Source organism: Cervus elaphus, chromosome 3 (assembly GCF_910594005.1).
Source record: "Cervus elaphus chromosome 3, mCerEla1.1, whole genome shotgun sequence".
Classification (NCBI taxonomy): domain Eukaryota; kingdom Metazoa; phylum Chordata; class Mammalia; order Artiodactyla; family Cervidae; genus Cervus; species Cervus elaphus.
Window position 1 is genome coordinate 7765891 of NC_057817.1, and position 14084 is coordinate 7779974.

The 14084-nt window shown below is 45.0% G+C and overlaps 1 protein-coding gene across 1 annotated transcript in view; it reads right to left on the reverse strand.

The window, feature by feature from the left end:
* Positions 1 to 3155: 3155 nt before the first annotated feature.
* Positions 3156 to 14084, reverse strand: part of E2F7 (E2F transcription factor 7) — a 37423-nt gene continuing 26494 nt past the window's right edge. The window contains exons 10-13 of the mRNA XM_043880055.1: positions 11885 to 12365; positions 9768 to 10008; positions 7780 to 8201; positions 3156 to 6124 (exon numbers count right to left, since the gene is read on the reverse strand). Coding sequence (XP_043735990.1) covers positions 5954 to 6124; positions 7780 to 8201; positions 9768 to 10008; positions 11885 to 12365 — 1315 coding nt within the window. The 3' untranslated portion in view covers positions 3156 to 5953. The remainder of the gene's footprint in view (positions 6125 to 7779; positions 8202 to 9767; positions 10009 to 11884; positions 12366 to 14084) is intronic.

Genomic DNA, 14084 nt, shown 5'->3' on the forward strand with positions numbered 1-14084 from the left:
TTTTCTAAGCACTGATGGCATCGTAGATACCAGAAAACTGACTACATTGTGACAATCTTGCTTTTGGCATCACAGATGCCATTCTTCTCAACAGAAAAAACCCAAGCTGTAGACCACAGTGATTTATGAAATAACGATTATGTGTATAGAACCATGCAATTAAGGTTTTTCAAAAATTATGTATTGGTGGCTGTTAACGTGGCTTGAACTTATCACATATTTTTTTTCAATAGTACTACTGCAATGGTGCTATTTCAGATAATATTACTACATGATATGGGGTCGGTTGAATTGGTGGATGCCGAACGATGAAAGAACCTCAAACATGGAGTCTGTAAGGGGCAAGTTATATGTAGGTTTTCAGCTGCATGGAGGCTCAGCATGCTTAATGCCCATATTATTCAAGGGTCAACTGTTTTCGTGCTAACTCATCACCCAGTATTCTTGCCCCATTTTTACTAGGTGCACATTTTGTGGTAGGCATTGTGAATACAGGTATAAAGCACCTATAGTCCCTGGTTTTAGAAACTAATGTCCTTTTTCTATTCAGTGAAGACTAAGTTTTAGAGGGTTATTTAATTCATTGTTTCTCAAAGTAACTTCTGCTGAACCTAATACTTGTAAAATGCTCTAAGGAAAAAAAAGTGATCCTGCTATCAAACCAGGTTTAAAGAATTTGCATATATATTTCTTCTTGCACATTTTAGTCTCTAATAAATCCGATAGTTAAAAAATTAGATATTTAATATTGTTTTACCAAAATTACCCACTTTTGACTCCTAATATCTATCGGTAGTTGAGTTCTTCAGGGCACAGTTGGGGAATGACTGACTGCTTATATAAAAGAGCCAATCAAATTGAATGCTACCATTGTGCTATTTACAAAAAAAGGATTTAGATATGAGAGAATTAAAAGAAAACTATTGTAGCTTCAGGTATGATTTCTTTATTTCAGTAGCATTTTCAGGACAGAAAGAACATCAAACTCATCAAACTGATGTTAATACTAAAAAATTAACAGCGGTCAAAAATTAATTTCTTAAAGAGAAGATATTAAGTTCCCTAACATTCACCTAGGAAAAGGCAAATCTTGGACAATGGAAGATTAGAATTGTTTTAACCGGATGTTAAATGGTGAGCTTGGCTGCAGCAGCAAGTTATAGTTGCATTCTGTAAAACTGATAAACGAGGTTTTGCAAACCAGTTACACATTGTACCCACATCTTGAAAGAGCCTTGAAAGGGCTGAGTAAGTGGGAATAGAAATGGATTTTGTGGAGAATTATGCTGTGGTTCCTCGCCTCTGCCTCCCAGGAGCCACCAAGGGCAAGGGCAGGGGGCTGCTCACTTCACTCTTGCCTGCAGTTGAGAGGGGTGCCGGTGCCTGACTCTGGCCTGGGGGACCTGTGTGGGCTTGAAGCTACAGTGGGGAGGGAGAGGCCACGTGAGCTGGGTTGGGCCTTCTCTCCAAGAATCAGGCACTGGATGTGGGCTAGTGGCAGATAGGCAGATAGACTGTTCTAAGTCCTGCCCAGCAGGCAGCTGTGTGGAGTAGATGTTGGAAAACCAGCGACGGAAGGAGAACAGCAGCTGGAGGAAGATGGTTTCTTCCGGCCAGTGTTCCCAAGCACAGGCTTCTGAGCAGCTGTCAGTTAAAACAGCTCCAACACATACCAGGCCCGCCACGTGAGAGGCCCGATCACCTCAGCTTCACTGCCATCTTCATCTCTCACACTGCCCCTGCATTGATCTTCCTGGGCATGGAAATCTAGGCCAGCTCACTGCAAAAGGAGCGACACCCAGCAGAGAAGAGACGAAGGATTGTCATTGGTGACCAGGCTACAGAGAGCCCAGGCAGCAGAAATTTTAAATGCCTATCCTGCATCATGAACCGAGAATGCCTTAACTTAAGATTATAGAACTTCTACTATTTACAGTAATGGGGAGGCCTCCGCACCTGACTTTACCTTCATACAAGTGTATGTGTGTTACCCCCATTGACCAGGCTTAAAGGGACACTGGCAAACAAAATCAAGTTGCTTCCACGATTATCCCATGAGTTCTGCTTGTTCAATATACCCTTTACACTGTTAGACACAAGGGTGGGCACACACAAGAAGATACTCGCGGATGCCTGCAATACTGTGTTATATATGATGCCACTAAATCGATGCTAGTAAAATCCCAATGGGCTTCCCGGGTGGCTCAGTGGTAAAGAATCTGCCTGCCCAGACAGGAGACCCAGGCTTGATCCATGGGTTGGGAAGATCCCCTGGAGTAGGAAATGGCAACCCACTTTATTCCTGCCTGAGAGTTATAAGAGCTGAGGAGCCTGGCGGGCTGTGGTCCATGGGTTCCCAAAGTACTGGACATGACTGAAATGAATGGGCACTCACGCAAAATCCTAACCCTGACTGTGTGCAGAAGCAGATCTGTCCTGGGTCACTTTAGATACCTCTGCAAGATGAGGGCTAAAGACTGGGACAAGTGATTTGTTGGAAGAGGTCTCAGGCACAAGCTGAATCCAGCTGAAGGCTTGGAAGGGACAAGCCCTGTTGTGGCAGGTCCTGTGGGCCATCCATTCACCAGTTTAGGGGCTTCTTCAGAGCCCCAGGGGCTGGGTTTGAGGTTGGAGTTTCTAAGCTGTTTTCCTCCGCGCCTGACAGTCTAGCAGAGGAGATTGACCGCAATGGCATCTCCAGTTGGCTCTGGAGATAATATGAGCTAAGGAAAGTCAGAGTAAGTCTCTTGGAGGTTCATGTAAAAGCGAGGGTTAACCATGGAATCTGGCTTTGAACAATGGGTGAGCATTTGCTAGACTAAGAACCATTTAACCTAACAGATCATGAGAAGCCAGGGAGGTGACCTCACTGGTGATTCTTGTATTGGTTAAGCCTCACATCATCTGGAAACTTCAAACCCACAGTGATTCTACCTCTGGTAGAAATGAAAATCTCAACAGCAGAGTCCCTCAACCTGCCCAAGCTCCCACATGTTTCTGCTACTGTAAGTTTTGGCATTTGGGAACCGCCAGAAGGGCTCAGGAAAAAGATTTGACTTGGGTTTATGAAGGTCTGGCTGGCTACTCTGTACAGTGAATGGTTTTACCATGAAATCAGTATCTACAGAAAGCTCACCAACAAATACAACCAACACTTCTCGTTAAAATGAATTAATTTTTATTGATATTTTATAAAGCTTAATACTTTGCTAAAAGAAAAAACGAAAAAATTATATAGATAATATAGCCATTAGAAGAAAGAGCAGAGCTACGTGATACAAAAGAAAGCAGTAAGCAGCAATAAAATACCTACACAAAACTAGCAGTGCAATAAGATAAAGCGGAAAGCAGCTTTACACTGGGAAAAAACGTTCTTTAAATACAGAAATAGCACCTTACAAAAAGGAATCGAGAAATGTAAACTTGGTAGGTAGATTCAAGTATAAAAGTTATACCCCCAACTCTTGTACCAGAATGAAAGGGTTTCACAAACCCTGGACAGTGCAGGGCACACACACACCTCCCTCAGTGCTGACTCAGAGCTGCATTTCCTTAGCAGGGTCACGGACAATCTATTTTTTTTTTTTCTTTTACGAAATTATACAATGATAGACTCAAGATTGCCACCAAGGCTTCTTCACCACCCCTAACATCCATATCTAGCTCAGCTGTTCCACTACCATCAGCTGCTCTGTAACAAACAGATTCATATTCCGAGAGAAATGATCACTGCATTATCATTTCTACACGCCACGGAGCCACGTGAAGAAGTGGGTACTGAATGCAAAAGGAACCTGCTCTTGGTTTTTCTATGGCTAAGTATGGTCACAGAATCATAGTCTCATTTATGGGTTTGTCTGTTAACACTCCTCAAGAACCGTAAATCTTCTGAGGTTTATATGGTCATACCACGAACAGAATTAAAAAAGGATTGAGAAGTTAAAGTGGCAGGCATCCAAGAACAGTGAGGGGAAAATCAGTCTGTATTTTCATCTAAATGTAGCCCTCTGAAGTGAAAATATTTTGTGGATGGTCTGAAGCATGATATATTTAAAATGTATGTATCTTGTATGGATTTATATGCTGTGTGTTTTACAATCTACTTGAAAAAAGGATATTTTTGTTTCGATAGGAAATCCATCCTATTACTTCAGGGTAATCATTACCATACAATTAGACTAGCAGAAGATGAGGACTGGACTTTTTATCTGTTTAACTCTAGAGAAGACTATGAAAAGGAGGGGAAAAAACCATCTTGTAAACTTTAAAAGTTTAGTGTTGATAAAAATTTTATATAATAGCAAATTTATTTAATCTGGCTACCTACCTCAAGTTTTCAACAATCTCATGGGGGTGATAAGGCTAATACCATCCTGTAGTTAATATAAAGCTACTTTATCAGACTCCCAGAGTCTCTTAAATTAATATTTTTATTCTTTCATATAACATTTTGGGTCCAAAAATAAAAATAAAAACCTACACCAAGACTCCAAATTTTAAAAGTTTAAAGAAGGAGAAAGGAATAAAGAAAGGAAGGAAGGAAAGGAGGGGAAAATGAAGGGGGAGAGGGAGGGAGGGTTGGGCGGGGAGGAGGAAGCCATCTGTTCTGAAGAGACCACGAGGTAAGTATCAACACATCTAGGCATGCAAAGATCTAGTTCTGCTACTTAATGAAATCCTCAAGGAGCACAGTTTGACAAAGGGATACTGATAAGTCTCTAGAATTGCATTTATGCTAGAACAATGATCCCCTGCACTCTGTTCTCATTTTGCAGAACTTCTATGAAAAAATCACTGTGGTTTGAATTCTTTGGGGTTCTAAACATAATGTGTCTGTTTTCCCTCTTACTCTTCCCAACATGAAGAAAAAAAGTTAAAAAAAAAAAGCATCACCTATTGTCCTATATCAATCTTTACATTGTCATTCTTCAGAATTCTACTAAAACATCCCAACTAGGTCTCAATTTTCTGTAGAATTCCTTTCTACCATCCTGATTTATTCAATAAAAAAGCAATTGCTAGAAGACGTCCCATACCTGATACTCTACAGTTAACATTTAAATAAAAAACCACAAGGGCATGTAGTGAAGGAAACTGAACATGGTAGGTTTTTTTCCTTTTTTTTTTTTTTTTAAGCAAATGATCAGTAAAACCTCATTGTTCACACAGTTATTGAGCAGCAGCTATCTGGCTGCTAGAGTTCATCTTAATGCTCACGCCCAGGTTGGGTTAGCACAGTTCATTATAGCAAGGTGTATCATTCACAGTTATTTTGGTCTTGACATTCCGTCATGTATATATATTTATCCACATTATTACTAGGTTGTAAAGTAAGTGCAGGGCAAATTATAGGAAAAAAGTACAAACATTCAAGTCGTCATACCCTGAAAAATATGTGTTTTGCTGTCGTTGTAAACTTTTTTGCACTAAATCCCACTTCACGAACAAAATAAATAATACCATAGGATTCACAACTGAAGCTGGCTTCCTGATGAAGCCGAAGGAAGCAGTAGCTTTTTTAAACTGCAGAAAGGAAGTTTCTCTCACCACAGATCTACTCAGGGTGAGCGGTAATACACGTCAAGAACATTCACCCCAGTTAAGTGCTAGACGCGCCCCCTCCCCTTTAGAAAAACCACAAGGTTCCAGGAGGCTATTCAGATTTCCTTCCAGCAATAAGATGATTCCTGAATGAAAATGACAGAAGTCAGCTGATGCTTCCACTGTGACACCACGTACAGAGTCGGACACTAACTGGTATGAAATGTACAATTAGGAACAATTACTTGCAGGAATATAGATGCTTCATGAAGATGGATAGTTAACATTAGAACCAGGGGATGCAGGAGAGAGGAAGGATGCATGCTGGTTTCGGTTCAGCATTAGGACATGACCTGTGACAAAGGGGAATTCAGGCGCCTGGATCCTCACCTCTGCTGGGCAAAGCATCAGGTTAGTCTGCACCCCCGCTGGGGATTTCCAGTCTCCTCTGTGCCGAGCTGGAGCTTCGTGACTGATTCCTTTCTTTTCCCCTGAGGACAGGGTCCCCGAGGCTGCCAGGCGTCTTGAAAAACGTCTCTTGGTGTGTGCACCGGATGCTCTTGGGGGTCACTGGAACTGGAGACTGAAACAGGAAAGAGAAAAGTACATAAAAACGGAAATGACCTCACATCGCCTCAAGTCTCTGAACTGGAAGCCCCCTCCTGACCTGTGTGCCTGTGATGCCCATGCAGGCGCTCCATCCTCTTTGCTTTTCTGTCACATTCATCCACTGTGTCTCCTTCACAACACTCATCACAACTGGAAATTAGCTGACTTATTTTCTGTGCAGAAAGGTGGCCTAGCGAAGCGGTCACAAGTGGCTGGAGCCAGGGTCTGGGCTCTGCCATAACTAGCTGTGTGACCTTGGGCAAGTTACTTAACCGGTCTGTGCCGCAGTTTCCTCATCCAAAGATGGGGATGACCAAAGTACTGAATTAACAGGACTGTGAGACTTGAATGAGAGAATATTTTTAAAGCACTTTAGATCATTCCTGGTGAGTAGTACGTGTATGTGTCTTTGCTCTTTTTGTTTACTTGCTAATATTTATCTTCTCATGTTAAACATTTACCCCTTTAACATGCCCTAAAAGGGCAGGAAACATTATCCTGTTTACCAGTATCTTTACTGCCTAGGTCAGTCCCTAATACATAACCAATCATTAAAAATACGCATATGGTATGTTACAATCCCCTTGTTTAAAAACATGTTGACTTCAACGTCTAGCAAACTTTTGAGCTTCGGATTACTTGTCTAAAAATAGTTGTGGCCATAGCATAACCCTTTCTCTGGGAAAGAAAGTAATTATTCCGAACAATGCCTAATGCATAATAGGAGTTCAACGAATGCTTACTGACTGAACTACAGATGGAGCTGGGGGAAGTGAATAAAGTACTGATTAATTTACACTGGTTAGAGACATTTACATATGTACATCTGTGTATATTTTGTGAGTATGTGTGTATATATACACACACACACACACACATCATGGAAACAATGGGTATGTATTAATATATCCATTGCCTCCTAAACAATGCATTTTAAGAAATGATAGATGCTAACATTCATGGGGTCGCAAAGAGTCGGACACGACTGAGCGACTGAACTGAACTGAACAATCTTTGAGCTAGTATTAAGACTTTCATTTCCCTTGACTATTTCTATAGCTGCACAACTAAAATTCAGGATGGTCTCCTTTATTGATCTAATGAAATGAGAGCTTGGAGAAATCACCTGGATAGTCAGCATGCATCAAAAACCCCCCTGAACAATGAAGTCCCTTCTGATTCTAAGAAACAGATTGACACCTATAACTATTTTTGCCTTCAAAGCACAGGATCTCCCCCTTCAGTCTCAATACTTAATGAAATGAGCAGATGCCTCTGGGTCTACAGTGGATGCTAGCTAGAATCTGGTGTTAGATCCCCGTCTGAAAGTTGTTTGGCTAAAGTCTGACTGTGTGTGTGCTAAGTGGCTTCAGGCGTGTCTGACTCTTTGCGACCACATGAACTGTAGCCTGGCAGGCTCCTCTCTCCACGGAATCTCCCAGGCAAGAGTACTAGAGCAGGTTGGCACTTTTCCTCCAGGGGATCTTCCCCACCCAGGGACTGAACCTGCATTGGCAGGTGGGCTCTTAACCACTGGTGCCACCTGGAAGCCTGATGCAATGCAGGCAAACCCCATCACGGTGTGCTGCGTCGCCCTGTGCCAGGCTAGCATGGACCCTCAGGACTCACCTGTTGTGATTTTACTGCGGGGACTGGGTGACCTCCATAAGCGGGGGATCCAGGTGGCACGCTGCCATGTGACCTTGACATCACCGGACTCAGGTGAAGTGAGCATGGACCCTGAAGCTGAGGGTCTGTGGAGGGGAGTGTGGACGACTTTGGATTAACCAGGGCGGCAGGGCCGATGAGAAGATGAGCTGTTGATCCGAGGCCAGGCAAGCCAAAATTCACAGGTCCCGCGTTCGGGAGAGGGCTGGGAGCAGAGGACCCCGGCCCGGGCACCGTGGGAGAGCACAGAACAGGAAAGGCACCCAGGGTCGGCGACGGCACGACCACGCACGGAACGCTGAGCGGGGGCAGCGGGCCCACGGGCAGGCCCACAGCATGGGGGCTCTGACTGCCAGACAAGAGCACGTTGAAACCATTTAATCCTGCAACGGAAGCAGAACAGGGGGAAGTCAGTGCAAAGTGAAGATGCCATCCAAGCGCCTACGTTCAGGGCCTTTTAAAATGGGAGCCCACAGTAAACTAGCCACCTCCAGACCAGGCCAACCCCCGGGCTCTTCCAGCACCCCCTCACTTCCTCGCAGCAATGGCCACCTCCCCGTGTCCACCTTTACTTGTGTGAAAATGTGGGGGATGCTCACATCTCCCAACAGAGTTTATTAACATGGGCTCCACTGAACCCAAACTGAGGAGAAAAGTGAACCTGGATGGGAAAAATAGTATCTTTCTTTTGATCAACTTCTAACTGAAATTTATATTTCCCTCAGTTAAGATCACAGGCAACAAATCACAACCGAATGAACAGTACCTTGACACTGTCACTAGTAAAAAGCACGGGTGTATTCATATAATCTTACTTTGATGGAAGATTTCTTGAGTCAAAAGCTCCCCACAAGTTATGAGAGGCTTGGCAGATCTTCTTATCACTATAACTTAAAATAATTCTCCCAGCTGGATTTCAATGCAATTTGCCTCCTTTGTAATCCTATGTTTTTAATTTTCTGCATTTGTAAACACCCTAAGGAGGAGTCCCCAGGCTTCATCATAGTGTCCAAGGACCCATGGCCCAGAAAAAGCTATTGATCCCTTTGCTGGACTGACATTTTCATTCTGAAGAAGCTGGGTCTGTTTTTTGTTTATTAAGGTATCAGTAACACTATCATGCTTAGGTGAAGCTCTCACAAAATATTGGATAAAGGAATAAAGAATGTGTTCTAGATAAATGAATAGTAACAGATACCCACCTAACCTGTGACAGGAACAAGAAACTGAGGAAAATAACTGTAAGTCTCTTTGTATCAAGAGCAGCTTCATGTACACAGTGCGTATTTTAAAAAATTAGGTAACTTATATTTCAGCTTTATTTCAAAAGAGGGCATTTACTGAATCTTCTAAGTGTCAGGCACTATTATTCTAAGTGCTCCAGATGTATTAGCTTATTAAATTTAATCTTGTTTTCATAGCACCCCCAAGAAGCAGGTGCTCTTATTATTGCTGTTTTACCAGTTCAGGAGGGCTAGATACTTAATTTCACGCAGATCAGAAGAGGTTTTAATGTCCAGCCCCCTCACTCCAGTCCCGGCACTCAACCACAAGGACATGTCAGCACTTCGGGATATTTAAGTGGTCAGCGTGTGAGCTGCACATGGTGGCCAAGAGGTTCACATTGTGAAACTGAACCGATGCCAGACTCAGCTGAATTATAAAAACAGAAATGTCATTTGAATATTTGTGCTTTTTTTTTTACCAAGGAAAGTTGAATGCATTAAAAATAAATTATCAGCCCTAATGACTTTCTCATCATCTGTGAGGTTAGTGAAAGTGAAAGCAGGCTCCATCTTCATTTCATTGATGGAGAAAGCAAGGGGCTGGAGTGAAATGACTCAAGAGACAGCCCCTCAAGACATCAGTCACATGATGTAAAGAGAAATGCAAACATGCAATGTATAATCTGACTACCCCAAAGGACTCAAAGACATGACACCTCTTACCTGCTGGCGACTGCACATAAAGATACTGCAGCAGAGAGGGCTCTTTGGTGCTCTCATTTTCCTTCGAAGGCTTTTCTATCTCTGTATTTCTAGAAGGATTTTCCCACTCAAAAGAGACGAAGCCGTTTGTGGTAGCCTTTCCCAAAACTGCTTTTGCAGCAGAAAGTTGCCTGTTCGTGTGAGTGTCTTCATGGGGTGCAGAGTTCTTGGGAGAGGCGATGTCTGTGGAATCTGAAGGTTTCTAAGCAAAACCCAACCAGAAACAGAAAAGCAAATCAAATTCCCAGCGGTAAACTATCGTAACAATTTTCTCCAAATGGCTAACCCATAAAATGAAAAGTCAGGCACCACTGTGAGCCACCCTGATTTCTGTACACCTGTCATTTCTGTCGTGTTTAGAGCAATGGTATGAAGATCAAGGACATGCCAGGGGCTTCTGTAGGCTTAAGGTTCCTTAAGCACAGAAATGATGGAGATTTCAATAATGGGTATGTGAGCATGGTGTTTAGAAGGTGAAATAAATGACTGAGTTGGAATACAAAAAGGGTGTTGATGGCTGCAGGCTTTTAGGGGCTGGCTAAGAATTGCAGGGCTGACCCAAAGCCGTCCTGTTTATCTGAGACACACATATATAGACATACCAGTCAGTCTTTCCCTGCTGTTTTGCAGCCACAGGCTATACACAAAACTAGAAAAATTCATTCTGGCAAGAGGAACGCATAGAGGAGGAAGGGTCTTAATTAAGGGACTGATGTCCATGAAGTGTGCTTCGCTGACCCTCTACGAATGGCTGTGATGAGACAGTGCTTCTGCTTTCTGGGAGTTTTACTGGTCATATCGCATTGACCTCCAAAGGCTACTAAGCAGGGGATGCAGACAGCTCAGAGTTTTGTTCTTTTATTCTAGAAAAATGGGCTCCCTGAGCAGTGACATGAGCACTGACACAGACGCAGAGCCAGCGGCACCGAATTCCTGACCTGGACCTCAGGGGCACCCTGGAGCAGATGGTTGTTTCATTGACGTGTTAAAAAAATAAGGCAAAACAGTCTGGGAAAGGATATACAAACATGTTAACAATGAATGGCTCTTTTTTTTTTTTTTTTTTTTTTTTTTTACTTTTTAGCATTTTATGCCAAGTGTGATTTTTCTAAAAATTACTTTCATTACAGGACTACTTTATGGCCAGGGCTCCCCTGATAGCTCAGTTGGTAAAGAATCCACCTGCAATGCAGGAGACCCTGGTTCAATTTCTGGGTTGGGAAGATCCACTGGAGAAAGGGTAGGCTACCCGCTCCGGTATTCTTGGATTTCCCTTGTGGCTCAGCTGGTAAAGAATCCATCTGCAATGAGGGAGACTATTTTTGGGGCTCCAAAATCACTGCAGGTGGTGACTGCAGCCATGAAATTAAAAGATGCTTGCTCTTTGGATGAAAAGCTATGACCAACCTAGACAGCATATTGAAAAGCAGAGACATTACTTTGCTGACAAAGGTCTATCTAGTCAAGGCTGTGGTTTTTCCAGTAGTCATGTATGGATGTGAGAGTTGGACTGTAAAGAAAGCTGAGTGCTGAAGAATTGATGCTTTTGAACTGTGGTGTTGGAGAAGACTCTTGAGAGTCCCTTGGACTGCAAGGAGATCCAACCAGTCCATCCTAAAGGAAATCAGTCCCCTGTGTTCATTGGAAGGGCTGATGTTGAAACTGAAACTCCAATACTTTGGCCACCTGATGCCAAGAGCTGACTCATTTGAAAAGACCCTGATGCTGGGAAAGATTGAAGGCAGGAGGAGAAGGGGATGACAGAGGATGAGATGGTTGGATGGCATCACCGACTCCATGGACTTGAGTTTGAGCAAGCCTCCGGAGTTGGTGATGGACAGGGAAGCCTGGGGTGCTGCAGTTCATGGGGTCACAAAGAGTCAGACACGACCGAGCAACTGAACTGAACTGAACTTTATGGCAGGTTACTTGGAAGAGGCAGTCCTGGCCTTAAGCATAAAAATGATACAGGCACCACCTCCTATTCCAGACTCAGGAGCTTGTGACTACCTGCGCGTCCCAGTGAGGAAGACACCGGGTCGAGGCGCCGTCAGTCGGCACGGCCGCCGAGCGCTCACCTTGGGCACGACAAGGGCGAGGGGGCCGGCCCCGTGGTCCCTGCTCTGTCTCTTGGTGGCTGGCGCCTCGTCCTCCTGCTGGGGCTTCCTGTCCCTGCTCAGGCGCTTCTGACCCGCGGGCACGGGGGGCTGCTCTGCTGCTGCGCCCTCGGAGCCCGCGCCCGGCCCCGGCGGCCCCTCCTGCAGGCCCCCGCACAGCATGAACAGCGGGGCGGGCGGCACGTAGAGCAGGGGCCCGGCGGCCGCCACGGCCGGCGGCAGGGGCTCCCCGTCCGGCGCCGTGGGGGCCAGGGAGACGCCTCCGCCGCTCAGACCGTTCTGGGCCGACAAGGCCTTCGACTCTGTCTGGGCCGCAGGGAGGACTTGGCAGGACAAGGGGCTCACACAGTATTCCGAGTCAACACACAGGCCGGGGAGAGGAGCGGCGGGGTCCAGGCTGCTGGACGGAGGCATCGCGCTCTGGCTGGCAAAAGCTTCCGCCCTGTAAGGAAGGGAACAGAGCGGGGCCATGCAGTTACCACAGTCTACCGACCTCCAGCTCCGCTTTCCTAAAGAGAGACGAACCAAAGCAGGACTGAGGGAACACTGCTCTCTCCTGCTACTTAAAAAAAACTTTTAAAAATTAATTTGGCTGCATTGGATCTTAGTTGCAGGCTCTCCAGGCTGTGGTTTGCAGGTTTAGTTGCTCCCCGGCATGTAAGGTCTCAGTGGGATCTTAGTTCCCCGACTAGGGATTGAACCCTCGTCCTGTGCAATGCAAGGCATACTCTCAACCACTAGACCACCAGCGAAATCCCCCACTCCTGCTATTAAAGGGCTCCTTTAATATCATGGGCTCCCTGAGATCATGAGCCAACCCCAGAAGCAGACAACCACATATTATAACCTGGATTGCTTTGCAATGGGATAGGGGCTCTCAATTTGGGGCTCTCAGAGGCTCCTCTCCGCCTCTCCCACAGCCAGTAGTCATCAGTTGCCCAGCAAGTACCCCTTCCCAGGCACACAGATGCTATAATGACCAGCAGGGTATGGTAATAATTTTACATCATTCTTCAACACGAGCTACTCTCAGCCCCCTCCCCCACTACGAGGGAGGAACACTGAAGCCCAGAGGCTCATCTAACTAAGGGAAGGTCACCCAGTGGGGGCTGCACACGGAATCCCTGAGAGATGTCCGGCAGATAACAGAGAGGAGGCCAGACGCGATTTTAAGGGTACATCTTGTTTTTCTCACGTTCACTGTGAGATGAATGAAGTAAGCGATGAGCGAGGAAGTAAATGTATTTACAAAATTATTCTCTTTTCTCCTCCCATTCTACTCTGTATTACTACAGAATTTTCAAGCAGCACACATTCAAACTGGGCTTCCTGGGTAGCTCAGCTGCTAAAGAATCTGCCTGCAATGCAGGAGACCCCGATTCCTGGGTTGGGAAGATCCCCTGCAGAAGGGATAGCCTATCCACTGAAGTATTCTTGGGCTTCCCTGGTGGCTCAGATGGTAAAGAATCTGCAATTCAGGAGACACGAGTTCGATTCCTGGGTTGGGAAGATCCCCTGGAGGAGGGCACGGCAACCCACTCCAGTATCGTTGCCTGGAGAATCCCCATGGACAGAGGCGTCTGGAGGGCTACAGTCCACGGGGTCACACAGAGTCAGACATGACTGAGTGACTACGCACAGCAGAGCACACGTTCAAATTAACTCTTGCTGACTCACTGTCTTATGCTGGTTTCCATTTCTTCCCGTCGCCAGCTGACGGTGTGGACCCGCACCACAGCAGAGCAGAAAGAAGGGAATGCACTATTCTGTGATCTCCTAACATGCAGTCCTTCTCTAGTTCCAACCCTACCTGCTCAAAGCAGCCTGAATGGTCTGCAGTGAAGCTACAATAACCCTTTAGTGTCCATCTGCTAAGTCTAAGCTCTACGACTTGGCTTTCAAAGCATTCTGCCAACTTGACCTACCCACCTCCAATACCCCAAGCTCTTCCTCTATCTTATTTGGACAAATCACTACGGCTTACTTCCCATCCACTCCCTGACTCTGGCTCAACAGTCTTTTTCTTCCCTTGTCTGTCATTATAAACCTCTTCTGTTCTCTCTTCAGCATTTCCTCTGTTTCCTCTGCTAATATGTGATTTCCTTCAAAATCAAACCCCAAATCTGATTCAGATAGTGTAGGTTTAAATCTCAGTTCTTTC